Source organism: Patagioenas fasciata, chromosome 14, assembly GCF_037038585.1.
Source record: "Patagioenas fasciata isolate bPatFas1 chromosome 14, bPatFas1.hap1, whole genome shotgun sequence".
In the NCBI taxonomy this organism is placed as follows: domain Eukaryota; kingdom Metazoa; phylum Chordata; class Aves; order Columbiformes; family Columbidae; genus Patagioenas; species Patagioenas fasciata.
Window position 1 is genome coordinate 17291959 of NC_092533.1, and position 18105 is coordinate 17310063.

Sequence of the window (18105 nt, forward strand, 5' to 3'; positions counted from 1 at the left end):
TATCCGCCAATTGCTATGCCCGCCGCCCAGCGGTCGGCCAATGCGGACAGGAGGGCGGGTTGAGTGGCCGCGGGGTGCTCTGGGAGCGGCGGTGCGGAGGGGCCGCAGAGTGAAGCGCGATGCCGGAGCGCGACAGTGAGTGGGGTGGGGGACATCGACACGGGGGGACAGGGACACGGAGGGACACGGACACCCCGGGACTGGTATATCCGGCCCTGGGGCGGGCGGTGCCGCGGCACTCGGGGGAGCTGAGGAGCGGCGCGGTGGAGCGGGCGGTGCAGGCCCGGGCCGGGAGGATCGAGGGGACCCCGGGCGTCACGGGCACCCCCGGCCTGGGGCCTCTTACTGGGGAGGATGTCAGTCTGGGGAGCTGCGGGAGCTCCCGGGGTGGCGATGCGAGGCAGGGACGCAGCGGGGGTGTTGGGGTGACAGTGACACCGGCGATGGGGTCACGGGGCGTTCCTGGGGATGCGAGGGCAGTCCCGAGGGGTGGGATCCGGGTGTGGAGACACCCCTAGGGAGGCACCAGGACCCCCCGGAGAAGACTCAAGGACAGTCGCGTGAGGGTGGCAGTGTCACGCTGTGGGCAGTGACACCAGGACTCCCGTGTCCCTGTGCCCCGGTGAGGCCACCCCAGGGTATTGGGTTTGGCGAGGGGGTGGGGGCGCTGCTGCCAGGTCGTGGGCTGGGGCCACCGCGGGGGCTGGAGGGGTTGATGGGCTCTGAGTGCTCCCCTGTTCCCCAGATGAACCGTTCTCCAACCCTCTGGCCCCTGATGGCCACGATGTGGACGACTCGCACTCCTTCCACCAGTGAGTATGGGACTGGGGCGGGACTGGGATCATCGAGTGTCCTGAGTTGGGAGGGACCCACACAAGGAACATCAAATCCAACTCCTGTCCCTGCACAGGACACCCCACAGGTCACCCTGTGTGTCTGAGGACGTTGTCCAATCTCTTCTTGAACACTGTCAGGTTGGGGCCGTGACACCTCCCTGGGAGCCTGTTCAGTGTCCAGCACCTGTGGGTGAAGAACCTTTTCCTCATGTCCAACCGACCGTCCCCTGGCACATCTTCTGCCATTCCCTGGGTTCTGTCCCTGTCACAGAGAGAAGAGCTCAGCCCTGCCCCTCCTGCTCCCCTGCTGAGGAACCTGCAGCCCCATGAGCTCTGCCCTCAGTCTGAGAACTGTGGGCTGGAGTGGGGCTGTGGGACCCCGGGCAGGTTCCCCGTGTAGCGAGTGGGGGTGACAGGTGCACTGCAGCCTCCTGGCTCCTTCCACTGGGACCCTGTGCCCAACTCCGTCACACAAGACTCGCTGGCAAACCCTCTGCCTCCTTGGACCTGTCAGGCTGCCAGAGCTCGCTGGGAGTTGACAGTTTCTGTTTCCCCTTTTCCTTGCAGGTCCAAGCTGACAAATGAAGACTTCAGAAAGCTTCTTATGACCCCGCGGGCTGCGCCAACATCTGCGCCACCATCCAAATCTCGCCACCATGAGTGAGTAGGACTTTGTGTGATGGGGCTGTGGGACAAAGCAGGGCTGTCCTCCCTCTGGGACTCTGCTCCTGCGTGACTCTCACCCCTTGTGCTCTGCAGTGGAGTATTTAAAGGGGCTTTTAGCTAATGAGCGTGCAGACAGGGCCTGAGGAGCAGACCTTGGCCTTGCTTTGTGCTCGTTTCCATGCAGGGTACATGTGTGTTAACTGCAGAAACAGGGGCGTCAGGACTGTTTTAAATAACAGAGCAAATCTTTTATGGCTGTTAAGATGCTTCGTGCAGGAGGCAGATTTAAAGTTTGTTCTGTAAAAATTGATGCTTTCCTCTCCTCTCCCTGCTGACAGAGTGGAGTTAAGGAGAAATGGGACTGTGCTGTTCCCCTCTTTGAGTGTCTTGGTGTGCTGCTGTGCCTGAGGGACGGTTCTGTCACACAGCCTCTGTCTGTGTGACTCTGCAACCTGTACGTGTGGTTTCTCGCCCTTTTCCAGGATGCCCCGGGAGTACAATGAAGATGAAGATCCAGCTGCTCGCAGAAGGAAGAAGAAAAGGTAAATGGGGAAAGCAATGCATCATTACTTGTGTATGTACATTGTGTCCCTCCCATGGAAGCAGCTTCTGAGCTCTGGGGCTACCAAAGTTGTATTGTTTTGGGGCTTTGGAGCCAAGCAGAGGGAGAAGAGCTCAAACTGAGTGACTGTCACTGCTTGTGGGAACAAGTGTGGGAGGGCAGCAGCAGGACAGGGGGAGCAGGAGAGGCTCTGGGGTGTCTGGCGGAGCAGAGCAGTGGTGGGATGTCTGTTGGGGCACAGCTGGGCAGCGGGGCTGCACTCAAACTATTCCCTTTCCAAGAGGACACTGACCTCCTCTTCGGAGAGCCTTGGAACAGCAGCGTCACCTCATCTGGTGCCCTCCAGGCGTGTTGTGTCCCATGATGCTTTCGTATGTTTTTTGGGGAAGGGGCCGGGAGCAGAACAGACACATGTGGGGCTGTGGGGACTGTTACCTGACTCGAACATCAGAAGCGTGAACCTGTTGTTCTAACACCAAGTTGTTTTTCCAACCCCAGCTACTACGCAAAGCTGCGCCAGCAGGAGATTGAGCGCGAGAGGGAGTTGGCTGAGAAGTACAGGGATCGAGCCAAGGAGAGGAGAGATGGTGTGAACAAGGACTACGAAGAAACGGAGTTGATCAGCACAACTGCCAACTACAGAGCTGTGGGGCCCACGGCAGAGGCGTACGTCACCCCGCGGCACTGCCCTGTCTTGGCGTTCTGCTCCAGACGGGCTGCCTCCTAACTGGCTCCGTTTTTGTTGGACAGGGATAAATCTGCAGCGGAGAAGAGGAGACAGTTGATCCAGGAGTCCAAGTTCTTGGGTGGTGACATGGAGCACACTCACTTGGTGAAGGGTCTGGACTTCGCGCTGCTGCAGAAGGTGAGCACAGGCATCACCGTGCAGGCAGGGAGGGTGGGAGTTGTCACTTAGGATTGGATTTCTCTTTCTGGGAGAGACTGATGAGGGGCTGGGGAGCTGGTAGAAGTGGGCTTACTGGTTCTGATGGGCGGCGGTGGCATGGATTGGTCTGTAACGGATGGATTTGCTCTGTGGCCAGGTACGGGCTGAGATTGCCAGCAAGGAGAAGGAAGAAGAGGAAATGATGGAGAAGCCCCAGAAGGAGACTAAGTGAGTGGTTGAGGATTTTGCTCTCCTGCATGCAGCTGCCTTCCAGAGAGGAGGATGCAACGGGGGCACACGCTTAGCATAATACTTCAGTTTTTTTTCTCTTTCTGTTCAGGAAAGATGAAGATCCTGAGAACAAAATCGAGTTTAAGACCCGGCTAGGTAAGGCTGTGTGGCTGCGGCTGTTCCCCACCTTATATTGTGGGAGAAATAGTGAAGGGGGGAGTGGAAGAGGGAGAGTCTGAGGTGTAGGTGTCCTGAATTCAGGAGCTGGAGGAAGCATGGGGGCGATTCTGGTGTTCGTGATCAATTAAATGCACTTCGCTTGGGGCTTGTTCGTTGCTCTCCTGCGAGCAACTCTCCCATGTATTCCCTTCCCTCCAGGTCGCAACATCTACCGCATTCTGTTCAAGAGCAAGGCCTACGAGCGGAACGAGCTGTTCCTCCCGGGCAGGATGGCCTATGTGGTGGATCTGGACGACGAGTACGCCGACACCGATATCCCGACCACGCTGATCCGGAGCAAAGCCGACTGCCCCACCATGGAGGTACCAGCCAGCGGCCGGGCTGCCCCACCGCGTCGCTCTGAGCTCTCTGACAAGGAGTCATCCTCTCCCTTGGGGGTTTCTCTTCCAGGCGCAGACCACGCTGACCACCAACGACATTGTCATCAGCAAGCTGACGCAGATCCTCTCCTATCTCAGGCAAGGGACCCGCAACAAGAAGCTGAAGAAGAAAGACAAAGGTAGGACCTGAGGTGAATCAAGCAGAAGGATTTAGCACTGGCAGCGTAACCCGAGAGAAGGGATGTGTTTCATTCGCTGCGTTCCCCTGCACTGTGAGGCAGCAGACTCAGAGGAGGGATTTTTTACAGCTCCCCGGGCACTGTGTCCTGAAGGCAGCTGCTCAGTGGCAGGAGCGCAGGGGGCTGACTGCTGAGAAATGACATCTGTGACGGTGGCTCCTGCTGCTCTGCTTCTCCTGGTTGAGGGCCAGGTGCTTGGAGAAATGTCCCCTACTGGGAAGGGACACACTGGCTTCCTGGGGGGGATGTGGTAACCAAAGGGAAAGTCAGGACACCCTCCAGGTCACCACTTCTGGAGCTTGGAAGCCGGACTGGGGGACAGGGAAAGAGCTGCTCATAGCATCCACTTGTGCGTTAAGCCTGATTCTGACACAAACTGAAAGAATCCAGGTGGAAGTCTTCAAAACTTCCAGTGGAAATGGGGTGCAGAGCAAAGGGTGAGACAGTTTGATTTGTGGTCAGACTACAGCCAGAAATTACTCGCAAGGCATGGAACCTGAGCACTCTGAGGTTAAATGGAACTGAGTACTTTTTTCTTTAGAGGAAAGAGTGAATAAGAGGAAAATAGTATTACTTGATGGCAGCAATTATAAACCTTAGAAAATGTCTGCAGCTTAGTTAGGATGTTGCTGAACCCAGTGGAACAGCTCTGTTCCGAGTTGTTCGGTACCGCATGCCAGGGCAATTCTTGGCAGGATTGCAACCAGGTGGTAGAATGGATGATGTGGCTCTCACTGCTCTTGTTGTCCTCGCAGGGAAGCTGGATGAGAAGAAACCCCCTGAAGCTGATATGAAGTAAGTGCCTCCCTGCCCGCAGGCTGCGGGGTCTCTGCCTTAAGGAACTTCTGTTTTGTCCCGCTGGGTTTGGTGCTTCTGGAGCCAGCTGCCCCTTTGGGCCTGCAGTTTGTAGGACAAGGCTGGAGGCAAGCTCTGGTTTTTATTTTAAGCTTGAGGCAGAGAAGGGCTGTGTGTCCTGGTCTGCCAGCAGCAGGTCCAGGCAGCAGAAATGTGGTGATGCCTCTGACAGATGTAGCAGCTGGTTCTGTTGGGCATCCTCGGCTCTGGGGGTTCGTGCCATGTGCTCGTTTATTAGGTTCCAGTTCAAAGCAGGGGTTTGTGGCCTCTTCTCTCACACCACCCATAACCACAGGCTGTTTTCCACTTCTAGCATCTTTGAAGACATTGGGGATTATGTGCCCTCCACTGCGAAGGTGCCACGGGAGAAGGAGCGGGAGAGGTACCGTGAGAGAGAGCGTGACAGGGACCGGGAGCGTGACAGGGACCGAGAACGTGACAGGGAGCGTGAGGAGGAGAAGAAGAGGCACAGCTACTTTGAGAAGCCCAAGGCTGATGATGAGGTGAGCCCCTGCTCGTGGAGCCTGGACTGTCCCCCCTCATCTCTGCCTTTGGGGAGTGCAGCTGGGGGTTGGTGTGGCCACGCCGGTGGCTTTGGGTGTCTCTGGTCACGCTCCCCACATGTGTTCACCTCTTGCTGGGATCAGTCTCTTGCGTGGGGCTGGGCCCTCAGCCAGTAGGGCAGGACTTGCACCAGCCAGTGGCGTTGGTGGTTCAGCTCTTGCCATAAACCGTCTTAAGTGGAGCTGCGAGTCCTGCAGCACTGTCACACTGCCACTTTGAGCCCTTCTGGCTGACATGGTATTTCTCTCTCTTCTTTGCAGCCTGCAGACATCGACAAAGGTGAGTCGAGTGCTGTGGACACTTGAGTGAGGCTGAACGTGTGGGTGAGGCCGTGCGGGGCTGCAGAACTGCTTGGCTCGCTGGCCTGTGTGAGCTGCCTGCCGTCCCACAGGCTGCTGCGACCAGGGGAATTGCTGGGAGGGTTTTGGGTGAAGAGTCTCGTACCCCCAGCCCGGCTTGCGTGTGTGTGCAGACCCATCCCTGGCAGCAGAGCAGCTCAGCCTTACCTTGGTTGTAAGCTGAGGAGGGCTCAGGGTCTCCAGGATCAGCCAGACCTGGCCTGGACATGAGCTGGTTTTGCTGCTCCTCGGTGTTCTGGCTCCTCTTCTACCTCGCATGTGCCCCGTCCTCATGTGCACCTCATCCTTCTGCCCGTTCCCCTGGTCCAGTGAACCAGTTGTGCAGAACGGGGCTCTGCCCAGCACCACGTGTTGCCGTGAGCTGTTCCTCCCCAAACCTCAGCCTGCTGCTCTCTCTGCCCCAGGACCCGGCTCAGCCAAGGAGCTCATCAAATCCATCAATGAGAAGTTTGCTGGAGCCACTGGCTGGGAAGGAACAGAGCCATATCCTTTAGTGTCTGTGCAGGCGGTGACTGCGGGGATGGGCATCTGTCCTTCCTCGCTTGGGAAGGCTCTTCCTCTGGCAGCAGAAAAATGCTGCCCAGACCTTGCTGCTCGTGTGCCAGGTCCAAGCTCTGCAGCCCCCGATGGGGTGGGTCAGGGCAGGAGGTGGCTCTGCGTCTCTGCGGTGCTCAGCCCTGAGGTGTACGGTGTTGTTTTCCTTGACTGTTGGCACATTGAAGAAGCCAGAAGATAAGAAGCAGCTGGGCGATTTCTTCGGCATGTCCAACAGCTACGCCGAGTGCTACCCTGCCACGTGAGGAAGCGCTGGGAGCTGTGGGGTGGGAGCAGGGTGTGCCGAGGGGCAGTGAGAACCTCACCATCAGCCCCACAGCTGTGGTGGGGAGCAGGCTTGGCTTGGTCTGGGGTAGCAACCAACTGCTCAAACGCTCCCCCAGTCCCCAGTTCTGGCAGAGCCAGCCTGTTCATACCTGGTCTCTGCTGGAAACAGCTGCCTAGAGGCTGCTGCTCCTCCGTGCCCCGGGGTGGCCGAGAGTCACTGGGTTCCCTGGTAATTCCTGTGCTCATTGTGCTCTGGCCACAAAGCAGTTCCTGAGCAGTAGAGGAGCAGCTTTCAGCCTGCAGAGTCATCTGAGGATTTGCAGTCATGGGTGCCCCATGGTACAGCTCACCAGTGGGGCCTGCAGCTGGAGGAGCTTCTCTCTCCTCCTGCAACTGCATGTGTTTGATCTGAGGCCATGAGACAGCTCCCACCAGCCTGGCCCTGAGGTCTGGTTGTGGAACCACTCCAGACCTTTTCCTTGCTTCTCTTTTCTTTACAGAATGGATGATATGGCTGTGGACAGCGATGAAGAGGTGGACTACAGCAAAATGGATCAGGTATGCTGGCACAAGCTTTAGGACCAGCTGGCGAACTAGGTGTCCGTGCAGGCTGAGAGGATCCTGCTGGAGAAAAATCGGACTTGTGCAGAGGGTTTGAATGCCCGGGAGCTGAGTGCTGAATGTGTTTTGGGGTTTGCTGGTCTGCTGTGTGCTTGGGAGCGGGTGGGATCTATCATCGCAGGGGACAAACGTGCAACAGACTGGTGCACTTGACCTAGAGGTGTTGGAGAGGTGCTGGGAACATGTTGAGGAGGTTGTTGGTCTATCCCAGCTCCTTCATCCACAGGATCCTCTGTGTGGGGTTTTTCAGGGAGGGAATCTCAGAGCCAAGGCCAGACTGGGTGCACAAGCCTGTTGAACTGGGACCGGTGGGAGGTTGAGATCTTGCCTGGGCACAGGGCTGTGTGAGAAGCCCTGGCTACCGCAGCTGAGGAGCTGCTCTGAGTCGTTCTTTCGCTGCAGGGTAACAAGAAGGGACCTCTGGGGCGCTGGGACTTCGACACCCAGGAGGAATACAGTGAATACATGAACAACAAAGAGGCGCTGCCCAAGTGAGTGCAGCCTTTGAGATGGCCTGAGGGAGGATTCTGGGAGGGACTGGCAGTGCTGGCCAAACCCGGGTGCTGTGGGAGCTTAAATCGAGACGGGGACTCCCCTGGCGAGGACCTGAGGAGGAGCTGTGGATGCTGGACCTGGTGGCTTTGCTCTTAGGCCACTTTTGAGTGCTCAGGCCCAGCTGCTGCTGTCAGAGTCCCAGGCTGGCTCTGGAGTACGGGCTCGTGGCTGGGCAGACGCATCCATTCCCCCAGCAGCCCATGGGTGCCATGCGAGCGCTGAGCTCTGTCTCGGCCCTTCCGCAGGGCGGCTTTCCAGTATGGGATCAAGATGTCTGAGGGACGTAAAACCCGTCGCTTCAAGGAGACGAACGACAAGGCAGAGCTGGACCGGCAGTGGAAGAAGATCAGTGCGGTGAGTGCCCAGTGCTGGGGTGTCATCTCTTCAGGTCACCAGCTGCCAGCAGAGCCCAGGAGAGATCCCACCTCATTCTGCCCTGTCCTAGGCACGGCTCTCTGGTCCAGCCCATGTCCTGGCAGCCAATGTGTGTGTGCAGCAGGGCTGGCTCTCTCTAGAAGCTGGATTTGCTCCTCGTGAGGGCGTCAGCCAAATATTTGGAGCTTTAGGACTGCAGAGGCACCAGGAGCTGATGCCCTGGCAACAGTCCTGATGGGGACTTTTTGCTCTGGGCTATGCAACAGACGGATGTGTCCAAACCCAGCAGCTCTGAGCCATCCAGAGGGGCTTGAAGGGCACCAGGCGTGTTTAGTCGCTTCGTTTTCTAACCAGCAGAGCCGGGGGTGTCCTGGTGGGTGAGCTGGCCGTGAGCACCCCAGCAGTACAGAATGGGCTAGGGGAAGGTGGGAATAGATGGTCCTCGGTGGCCAAAGTGGAGCAAAGGGCGAACAAGCCCAGCTTCTCCAGATTTTGGCAGCTTGGGGACAGCTGTAGCTCACCTTAGCTTGCTCTGGTCTGGCTACGGCTCTCTCCGGCTGGACCTCACACCCTGTAATCCTGCTGCGGCTGTGGGCAGCTACGTACCCTGAGAGTAACAGGAATTTGTGCTTTCTCTGCAGATCATCGAGAAGAGGAAGAAGTTGGAGGCCGATGGGTCAGTATAGTCGTCTCTGCTCTGGGCTTGGCTGGAGGGCAGTGCTGGGGCCTCGCTGTCCCTGTCACCTGTCGCAGGGGCTGGAGGGGGCAGAGACCTCCCTGCTGCACTCAGCAGTGGGGCTGGGGGGAGAGCAGAGAACTTTTGGTCCCCTTGGGGTTCTCCTGCCCTGCTCGGTGCAGCAGAACCTGCAGCAAACCTCTCACTGGGTGGGTGCTGAACAGGTCCCAGGGCCATGCTGGAGCTCTTCCTTCACCAGAGATTCCTTCCCTGTGCCCCAGGAGCTGTTGCCTCCCCTGCCCCTGGTTCCGTGGGGTCAATCTGTGCCCCTCGATGCTGCACTCTGGGGGGGGATGGGGACAGAGCTGTGTGCCCTGTGTCCTCACCTCCTTCCTACCCTTCTGGCTCTTCCAGGGTTGAGGTGAAGCGGCCCAAGTACTGAAGCCTCCAGCACCATCTCCTCCAGCTCCTGGAACCCCAGCCTGCAGGCTTCTGCCTTCCAGAGCGTGCTGGTGTGCTCTCCTGCCCCTGCCCCATCCACTTTCTGCTCTGGCCCGGGCTTTTTATGCCCCCCACTGTGTGCTGTGGGGCTGTGTTGAGGCTCTGCCCTCCAGTGTTTGCTGTACGTCATGTGTAAATGTTGTAGCTTTAATAAAAATGAATTAAATTTGCGCTTACGTCTGCTTGTGCGGGCAGGGAAGCAGCTGCTTGGGCTAGGCTCGGATCAGGAGGGTGCTGGGCTGCTTCTCTCACCCGTGGGGCCTGCGTGGGTCTCGAGGGGCGAGAGTCCTGGATAAGGGGGTTTGTCATAGGAGGCAGCAGCCCCTGTCAAAGACTTTAATAAAATTAACAAACAAGCCTGTTTGGGGAAAATATTCCCAGCTGAGCAACCTGTATCTCAGTGGGTGGGGAAGAAGTGGGACCCTCTGTGGGGTAGGAGCAATGGCCTGAAGCAGAAGCCCCATGTGAGGGCTGGCAGCAGCGGGACCATGTGGGGCAGAGTGGGTACGATGGGGCTAGCAGGAGGCTGGAACAGCCCCTCTGACCAAGGGCAGGGACGCTGCTGGTGACCCCGGGCAGGACCTGGAGGCCCTGCCAGGCCCAGCCCTCAAACAGGGTCGGAGTGACGCCGAGTCCCAGTCCCGTGGTGCAAAGCAGGGCCCGTGGGGCTTCTGCTGCCCAACAGGTGGGGAAAGGCCGGGCTGGTCCCACCAAAACCGGCCCGAGGTGTCCGCGGGATCGGGCCCCTCGCCGAGAGAGACACTCGGAGCTGGTGACACCGCGAGGTCACCGCTTGGCCACCGCTGACCCACGCGTGGCCACCGCGCCACGCTACACGCGCCCCCGGGAGGTGGGGCGGGGCTATGTAAATGAGGGGGCGGGGTTATACAAAAGAGCCCCGCGCCTGCGCCCAACGCCGAGCCAACATGGCGGCGGCCGAGGAGGTGAGCATGCTGGGGGTGGCGCGGCCCCAACGCCGGTTCTATGGCCCCACCGGTCCCGGCCCAACCGCCCCGCTTCCCCCAGGGATGCTCGGAGACTGTGAGCAGGGAGCCCCGCCTGCGGGACACCCCCGAGGACATCTGCTTCGAGGCGACGGCCAACGCCATCGCCCTGCACCCAGCCCGGCCGCTGCTGGCGGCGGGGGACGTGGACGGCGACGTCTACCTGTGAGTGGGGGCTCCACCGGGGCGGGGGGTGCCGGGTGCAGGAGCCGCTGGGCAGTGGCTGTCGGGGCAGCCCCGCTGAGCCCACCCGGTGCCGGCAGGTACTCGTACTCCTGCACCGAGGGGGAGAACCGGCAGCTCTGGTCCTCGGGGCATCACCTCAAGTCGTGCCGGGACGTGGCGTTCTCCCAGGATGGGCAGAGTGAGTGCAGGGGCTGTGGGGTGGCACCGGGGGACGCCCGGGCTGGGGTCACTGACGTAGGTCTCCAGAGCTCTTTACCGTGTCCAAGGATAAAGCCATCCATATCCTGACCGTGGAGGAGGGACGGCTGGAAACACGCTTCCCCAAGGCCCACGGGTAGGTCTGCACAGGCAGCTCATCCCAGGCAGGGACTGCTGGGGCAGCGTCCCCGTCTGCCCCCTGCCACTCAGCCCTGGGCCGGGCAGGCAGAGCCCGGAGCATTGTCCCTGATGCTCTGGGTGCCATTTGACCACGGCACGAGTTGCGATGATGCCAGCGTGGGGCTGGGGTCTCCGCAGCTCTGCCCTCAACTGTGTGCTGCCCATCGACAACCACATCTTTGCCACGGGCGACGATGGTGGGGGGCTGAAGGTGTGGGATCTGCGCAAGGGGGATGCCATCTTGGAGGCCCGTCAGCAAGAGGAGTACATCAGTGCAATGGCCGTGGATGGTAACGGGAAGATCCTACTGACTGCCAGGTACCGGGGGCTCCAGGGCACTGGAGTCGGGCTCCACGAGACCCGTGCAGGGCCTTCCTTATAGCTGGCGGGAGCGCCCTGCATCGTGTCCCATGCTCATGACGTGCCCATTCCATCTCCTGCAGTGGTGATGGCACCCTAGGTGTCTTCAACGTGAAGAGGCGGCGCTTTGAGCTGCTCTCAGAGCCGCAGAACGGGGACCTGACGTCTGTCGTGCTGTTGAAGGTTGGAGCTGGGCCCTGCCACAGAGCAGGACCTTGCGGGGCCCTCTGCACACCCCGGGTTTCTTGTTCTGCCTTTTCCTTACTGTCCTCACTCTTGCCTAGAGGGGGAGGAAAGTGGCATGTGGCTCCAGCGAAGGCACCATCTACCTCTTCAACTGGGATGGCTTCGGGGCCGCCAGCGACCGCTTCGCGCTGAGGGCTGAGTCCATTGACTGCATGGTCCCCATCACAGACAGCATCGTCTGCGTGGGCTCCCTGGACGGAGTCATCAGGTCAGGGGGACCAGATGGGATGGGGAGGGTGGAGGACAAGATGAGTCATGACTGGGAGCAAGGGAAGGGGTCACACACTGAGCTGGTGTTGAACCAGGGCTCTGCCTCCCCAGGGCGGTGAATGTCCTGCCGAACCGTGTGCTGGGCTGCGTGGGGCAGCACCTGGGGGAGCCCATCGAGAAGCTGGCGGTGGCCCCGGGTGGGCAGCTCCTGGCCAGCTGTGCCCATGACCAGAAGGTGAAGTTCTGGGACGTGTCTGCCCTGCGGGGACTGGTGGTGGACGACTACCGCAAGAAGAAGAAGAAGGGGGGCCCGCTGCGTGCGCTCAGCAGCAAGGCGGTGGGCAGCGGGGAGGATTTCTTCGCCGACCTGCGGGACGAGGCGGAGCCGGCGGCGGGGCCGGGAGAAGACGGTGATAGTGACAGCGACAGCAGCGGCTGAGCCGCCGCGCCGGGCGGGAGCGCTGCATCGCCTTAGCGCGGGGGCGTGGCCATGGGCGGCCACGCCCCGTGGGCGGTCACACCAATGGGGTGCGGCCCTCAGCGGCCACGCCCCGAAGGCGGGGCCAGTCCTGCACGGGAATATGTGCTGCTACCGCCGGCGGCAGGGAGCTGGCATTCTGATTGGCTGTTGTGGCTGGCACTCAGGTGCGCTGCAGGGAGTTCTTACGGGCCAGAGGGTGTCGGGGACGGGGCTTGGGAGGGAGTGACCCAGCGGTTCTGGGGTGTGGGGGCCCGAGACGGGGAGCCTGGGGGTGGCTGGGATGAGAGGTGTCCCTTGAGACGGGGGGGAATTGGGAGCCCTTGGGAGGGCTGTGACTGAGGGTCCTGGTGGGTGGGGGGACTGGCTCAAAGAATGGGGGATCCCTGGTTGTGGCAGGGGGACATGGCTGGGGGGATGCAGCCGTGGTGGGGGGGGGACACATGTTGCGGGTACAGCTGGGGTTTGCTGGTGTCTTTGGGGGGACTGGGGCGGGGGGGAAGGAGGTAACATGGCTCCTGTGGTGCCTGACCTGGGCGCGCGGGTCCATCCCTGTCTTGAGGGACTGAATTGTTCCAGTGGGTGCGCTAATTAACTTAGACATCCACTCTATTTAAAATAAACCTAGTGCCTTTCAGTTCCTTGTGCCTGGTGGCCATGGTTTGCTTCACCCCAACTTCCCTGCCAGCTGCCTGCAGGATGTGGGGGACAGAGGGGACAGCGTGGCCCTGGGGAGCATTGTGACTTGCAGCTGGTGCTGGAGAGAGCTGGGGTTTTCCCACCGCCCCAGTGGCAGGGGATGCCCTGGGGCTGCATGGGGGGCTGGCTCTGTGCAAGGGGTGTCACCAGGTCCATGGTGGCTGGTGGCCTGGGGGGGATACAGGGACTGGGGCAGGAGATTGGAACCACCTTCCCTGTGGGCTGGGTGACATCTGCACCCATGGGGTGTCCCTGGCCAGACACGTTCTCCCCACACACCACTATTGATTTCCCCCTGGAAATGTCCAAAAGGCACAGCGATGTCCCTTGGGTGCTGCCAAAGGGAGACAGAGGGTCCAGATGTGCATCGGAAGGTTCTGGTCTAGCTCTGGGAAGCAGCGAAAGGCACTAACTGGCCTTGAAGCCCCATGGGCCACATCCTAAAGCTCTGTGAAGTCCCTGGGGCACTTCAAAAGCACTGGGTGACTGGTGGTGAGTACAGCATGGCCTTTGGAGGACACATGAAGGTGCTTCGGGGTCCTCTCATGCTGCACTGCAAAGGCACCTGGGCAGCACAGAAAGACACGTGGAGTCCCCTTAGGTGCACCAAAAGGCACTGAGGACCCTGGTGAGCACAGTAAGGCCCCTGGAGGTCGCTGGGGACTAACAAGGCACACAGGGCATTCACATAGGAGAAGGGACTAGCAGAACTCTGGACTCAGAGGCACCCAGGTGCTCCACAAAATGTACCTGGCAGCCCACGGCGCTCATCAGAAACCACTCGTGGACCACCAGGCATGCTGAAGGGCACCTGGAGGCCCCAGAGACGAGCAGAAAGGTGTTATGAAGGACCAAAGATACACCCAAAGGCACTTCTACATCAAGAGGTGCCTGTAGAAGCCTGGGGCACACCAAAAGGCACTAGGAAAGACTGCGGTGAGAAGTCAGGACACCAAGGTCCAGTGGCTGCTGCGCTCTGGCTGTGGCTCCAGAGCCTCCAGGCTGCAGGATGAGTTGATGTCCCACTCCATCTCTTCTCCTGCCACTGCAGAAGACACTAATGTGGGGGAAGAGCACCGAGATGGTGCTGGGCATGCAGGGAGCTGAGGACGGGGGAGCAAAAGATGTGACACAGCCAGCGCTTTTCAGGCTTCTTTAATACAAAATGAACAGCATGCGGCTGGACCTCCCTGTCCCGAGGGATCATTCATGGGCAGCCGATAACCCGCGGCTGCTGCCCCATGCCGCAGGCAGCCCTGCACCCCAGTCCAGACTCTCCTCTCGCTAAGCAGCAGCTCCACCAGCCCGTGGGACGTGCCACCTTCACCAAGACTGTCTCTTGTACAGCCCTGTCCACCCCGGAGGCCGTTCCGCAGGAACCTGGCACAGCAACTGAGGCCACACACGGTCCCCTGGTGAGCTCAGGCCAGTCCCCAAGGTCCCCTCCGCGTCCCCAGCCAACACCCACAGTCTCCCCAAGCAGCTGCTGCTTCTCCCAAGATCTGCACTGGGCCCCTCCACCACAGCAGAGCAACACAAAACAACATAAAAGAAGCCAAACTTGGGCAGGTAAACCTATGTCCCCAAAAAACAGAACTGTCCCCAAAGGCCAGCCGGGGACAGGGCAGCTGTCACCGACCTGGCCAGCAGCCCCACCTTTCCAAGCCGGCTCTCAAAACAAACCCCAACAAACTCAAACAGCAGCTGGAACAGGACCAGGTCCCCAGCGAGGCTCGCACGCCGCTCCTGCAGCCGCGGCACCGAGGCCGGTGTCTCAGGTTCAGCTGGTGGCTCAGGCAGACCTGCCTACGTCAGCTGGCTGGCTGCTACGGAGGGAAAGCAACGCACTGAGTCGTGCTGCGAGGAGCAGCACCCCAAACCTCCCCATGACCCCTATGCTCCTCTGCTTCCAGCCAGGAGACGCACCTGGAGCTCTGAGCCCCCGGGGTCACCATGCTGGGGGTGACCAGGCAGGGTTCCCCCACACGCTGAAGCACCGGAGCTCTGTGCTCCCTGGTGCTCCAGGACTTGGGAAGGGCAGGGGCTTGGAACTGATGCTGTGAGGACTCACCCAGAGCCCGGAGAACGTGCAGTGCCACTGCGACCTTCGCTTCCTCGTGCCCGCTCCTGCCTGGCCTGTCCTGCTGCACCCACGTGAAGCCGCTGAAGGGCACAGGGCACCTTGGGATCACCACCTGGCACCAGAACCGCTGCCACCCGTTGGGGCTGGCCTGGACGAACTTGGTGAGGAACAGGGGGGTGCCCAGATGCTGCCCCCGGCACACGGCGTGCAGGCGCTCCACGGCATTGCACAACACGGGGGACAGAGGCACCGGCTTGGGGACCTCCGGACACTTGCCCCCTGGAACCACGCTGGACGGTGGCTTCTCCTTGCAGGACTGCAGCTTCTGCTTCAATTCGGGTTTCAGCCAGTTCACCCTCATCTGCACCCCTCTGAGCTTTACGTTCCCTAGGAGAGACCAACAGCAGCTGCCAGGAGATGCTCGTGCACCCCCCGCCAGCATCACCCCATCCCACCCCCAACATCTGCCAGTGACCCCCACAGGTGATTTGGCCCTGACCCACAGCATATGAACGGCACAACAGCTTTTCTCCTGCCTCCACAAGCCCTCAAGCAGCCATGGGGCAGCTGCTTCTCCATCTTTTGCTACCAAGGTGGACTCTGGGCTGCAAAGCTCAGGGGGTTTCAGGGCAGCCTGCCCTCGGGGACAGGCGCAAAGACATCAGAGCCAAATGCTTCTCAGCTGGAGCAAAAATGGGTACAAATCAGGGCTTTGGAGGTGCTGGTCAGACGTCTGGGCAGTGCAGTCATGGGATGGGGCACTGAGGGGTAGGACACCCCCATCAGGAGGGTTTAATAATGTGGTCAAAGCTCTGGATGCCCTGGACTGGTACTGGTGACGCTCCTGCTCGGAGCAACTGCCCAACCCCTCCAGCAGCACCTTCACCCCACAAGGTCTGCAGGACTGCTGGGGATCGGCCCCACGCAGGACAGCTGCCATCCCACAGGACATGGGGAGGGAACAAGGGACGTCTCGATACTGGAGTCACCTTGCAGCTGAGTCTGGAGGTGGCTTCAGTCCTTAAAGACACCATGAAAAGCAACCCAAGCAGCATCCCACTGCACCCCAGCCTCCCGGTTACCTTCTGTGAGCATTTTCTTGGCCATGGCAGCAGCCTGGTGCGAGCTGTACTTCAGCACAGCGAGCTGGGCCTGTTTCTGGCAGGGGCTGGCGTGCAGGGTGACGCTGAGGACGCCCTGGGTGACCCGCCGCAGCACGGCCTCCAGCTCCTGCCCGCTCACCGACGCGGCCAGGCCGTCCACGCTCAGCTCGCACTTCTCCGTGCTCCGGCACACCACGATGGCGCAGCCCTCCCGCACCTCGAAGTTGTGCAAGGCCGTGATGGCCTCCTTGGCGTCACGCTGGTTGCCGTACTTGGCGTAGGCGAAGCCGCGGTTGAGCCCGCTGAAGGTCATCATGAGGCGGAACTCGTAGAGCTTCCCCACGCTCTGGAACAGCGGGATCAGCGCGTTCTCGTACACGTCCTGCGGCAGCTTCCCGATGAAGACCTCGGTGCCGGCCGGCGGGGGGCCGCCCACCCAGCCTGTGGGTGCACAGTGACACGGAGCACGTGGTGAGACCCACCTCACCTCCATGCCCCTGGACACCCTACGTGCCAAGCATCACGCACTGAGATGCTCTCGTCACATACCTGGGGGGGGGCCACCGTATCGCCTCTGCCCGTTGACCTGCACCAGCCTGATACCTGTTTCTTTCGCCCAGGCACACAGGGCCATCTTGTTGGCCTGGTTGATGCTGTTGGTCCACATCTGAGGAGGGAGATGATGCTGCCGCTCATCTGGGAAAAACACTTCCAACCTCCCAACTGGCGTCGTCCCCACCTCATGAACCAACTACAAGGCCCAGCACCAGCCAGCGCATGGAGGAGCAAACGCTGAACCCCTGCGCCCTCAGGAAACTCAAGGAACCTCTCAACACTGTACATACTACCCTGCCCAAGCCTGCTCCACCTGCCCAAGCCCATCACCTTTGGTAGAGCACCCAGACACCAGCAGTTCTCTGTGGATGCCAAGGGCTCTGAAAGTCAAGATACAGGTAGCAGCTGGCTGGCGCTGCAAGAGGCAGCTGGAGCACAGAGCCAAGGTGAACCATCACACCATGGGATCCCAAGCAGGCTGGGACCTCAAGCCAGCCAACTCTCTTCCACCAGCATCTCCTCAGGCTTCTGAGGACATCAAGGAGGGTCTAGAGACACCATCCATGTGGCAACACCATCAGGGTGTAGCTCATTAAGTACTGCAAGGTCTCATTAGAGCTCCTGAAACTGAGTGGGTTAAGCCTGGCTCAGGCTACAGTGCAGTCTGGCTGCACCTTCACCTGGCGCATCTACACGTTCGTCACCAGATGGTGGCACCTTTCTCTCTCCAAGGGGTTTCATCTTTCTTGAAGACCACAAAACACCTTCGGATGAAGGTGGGGATCCATACAGACGGAATTTCTGCTGCGAGGGTGCGGGAAGCCACACACACCAGACCCTCCTGCCCGGCCCTGCAGCCCCCCGGGCTGGGCCCAGCACCGGCACCTCCTCGTCCCCGAGGTCCCCGGGTCGGGGGGTGCGTGGGGTGCCAGGGCCCCCGAGAAAGGCAGGACCCGACCCGGCCCTGCCCCAGCACAGCCCCCGCCGATCGGGGCCTCATCACCACCCCGCTCCCCACGGGGCAGCGGGGCCGCCGGTCCCAGACCAGCGCGGGGGGACGGGACCGCGACCGAGCTCGGCATCGGCGCCGCTGCGACGGGGCAACGCGCCCAGACGGGTCTGGGCGGCTCCGCTCCCCGCCCGACGGCCCCGGGGGCTCCCCCAGAGAACCCCATGGGTGCTCCCCAGCAGATCCCCGGGTCCCCCCACCCCGGAAAGGGCCGCACGGAGATAAACAGCGTCCCGAACCGGGGCTCCCCCTTCCCCCGGCAACATGGTGGCCGCCGGGCCGCCCCCTGACGGCACCCACCTCCGTCTCCATCGCCGCGGCTGCCGCGCCTGCTGCTCCTCGCCGCCCGGGCCGTGCTCTGGAAGGTTCCAGCGCCGCCGCTCCGCCCATCGCGCCGCGGCCGCTCCGCCCCGGGCGGGGCACAGGGACCCGGCAGCGCCCGCCCATCCCGCGTTCGTTCCCCGCGGGGAAGCGGCGAAACGCGTG

General features: G+C 60.8%; 3 protein-coding genes across 4 annotated transcripts; 2 read left to right on the forward strand and 1 right to left on the reverse strand.

Annotated features, from left to right (window-relative positions):
• Positions 1–30: 30 nt before the first annotated feature.
• IK (IK cytokine) lies at positions 31–9479 on the forward strand. The gene is made up of 20 exons (XM_065849338.2): positions 31–135; positions 746–812; positions 1404–1496; positions 1985–2044; positions 2563–2730; positions 2815–2929; positions 3108–3178; positions 3291–3337; positions 3560–3723; positions 3812–3920; positions 4736–4775; positions 5149–5338; positions 5660–5678; positions 6163–6240; positions 6473–6554; positions 7081–7138; positions 7604–7692; positions 8002–8110; positions 8773–8807; positions 9222–9479. The coding sequence occupies exons 1-20, from the start codon at positions 120–122 to the stop codon at positions 9247–9249; spliced, it is 1638 nt and encodes a 545-aa protein (XP_065705410.1). The 5' UTR covers positions 31–119; the 3' UTR covers positions 9250–9479.
• A 746-nt stretch (positions 9480–10225) lies between these two features.
• On the forward strand, positions 10226–12396 carry WDR55 (WD repeat domain 55). The gene is made up of 8 exons (XM_065849136.2): positions 10226–10252; positions 10335–10477; positions 10576–10676; positions 10745–10832; positions 11015–11194; positions 11320–11419; positions 11521–11690; positions 11804–12396. Exons 1-8 carry the CDS (start codon positions 10235–10237, stop codon positions 12129–12131), a joined length of 1128 nt encoding a protein of 375 aa, XP_065705208.1. The 5' UTR covers positions 10226–10234; the 3' UTR covers positions 12132–12396.
• Positions 12397–14008: 1612 nt separating this feature from the next.
• Positions 14009–18066, reverse strand: DND1 (DND microRNA-mediated repression inhibitor 1). 2 transcript variants are annotated; one of them, XM_065849212.2, is made up of 5 exons: positions 17920–18066; positions 16605–16722; positions 16035–16496; positions 14941–15339; positions 14009–14692 (listed from the first exon to the last, which is right to left on the reverse strand). In XM_065849212.2, the coding sequence occupies exons 1-5, from the start codon at positions 18064–18066 to the stop codon at positions 14676–14678; spliced, it is 1143 nt and encodes a 380-aa protein (XP_065705284.1). In that variant the 3' UTR covers positions 14009–14675. The 2 variants fall into 2 exon arrangements, with proteins under 2 accessions (XP_065705284.1, XP_065705283.1); XM_065849211.2 differs by having other exon boundaries at positions 14009–14695.
• Between the last annotated feature and the right edge of the window lie 39 nt (positions 18067–18105).

Excerpts from the sequence above, each read along its gene's own strand:
- IK (XM_065849338.2), top strand. Across the intron at positions 3,921-4,735 it reads GCTGAAGAAGAAAGACAAAG|GGAAGCTGGATGAGAAGAAA; the intron begins GTAGGACCTGAG and ends TTGTCCTCGCAG. Across the intron at positions 6,555-7,080 it reads GCCGAGTGCTACCCTGCCAC|AATGGATGATATGGCTGTGG; the intron begins GTGAGGAAGCGC and ends TTTTCTTTACAG.
- WDR55 (XM_065849136.2), top strand. Across the intron at positions 10,833-11,014 it reads CGCTTCCCCAAGGCCCACGG|CTCTGCCCTCAACTGTGTGC; the intron begins GTAGGTCTGCAC and ends GGGTCTCCGCAG. Across the intron at positions 11,420-11,520 it reads CGTCTGTCGTGCTGTTGAAG|AGGGGGAGGAAAGTGGCATG; the intron begins GTTGGAGCTGGG and ends ACTCTTGCCTAG.
- DND1 (XM_065849211.2), bottom strand. The coding sequence starts at position 18,066 with ATGGGCGGGCGCTGCCGGGTCCCTGTGCCCCGCCCGGGGCGGAGCGGC. Across the intron at positions 15,340-16,034 it reads CAAGAAAATGCTCACAGAAG|GGAACGTAAAGCTCAGAGGG; the intron begins GTAACCGGGAGG and ends GGTCTCTCCTAG. Across the intron at positions 14,696-14,940 it reads GCACGTTCTCCGGGCTCTGG|CAGCCAGCCAGCTGACGTAG; the intron begins GTGAGTCCTCAC and ends TTCCCTCCGTAG.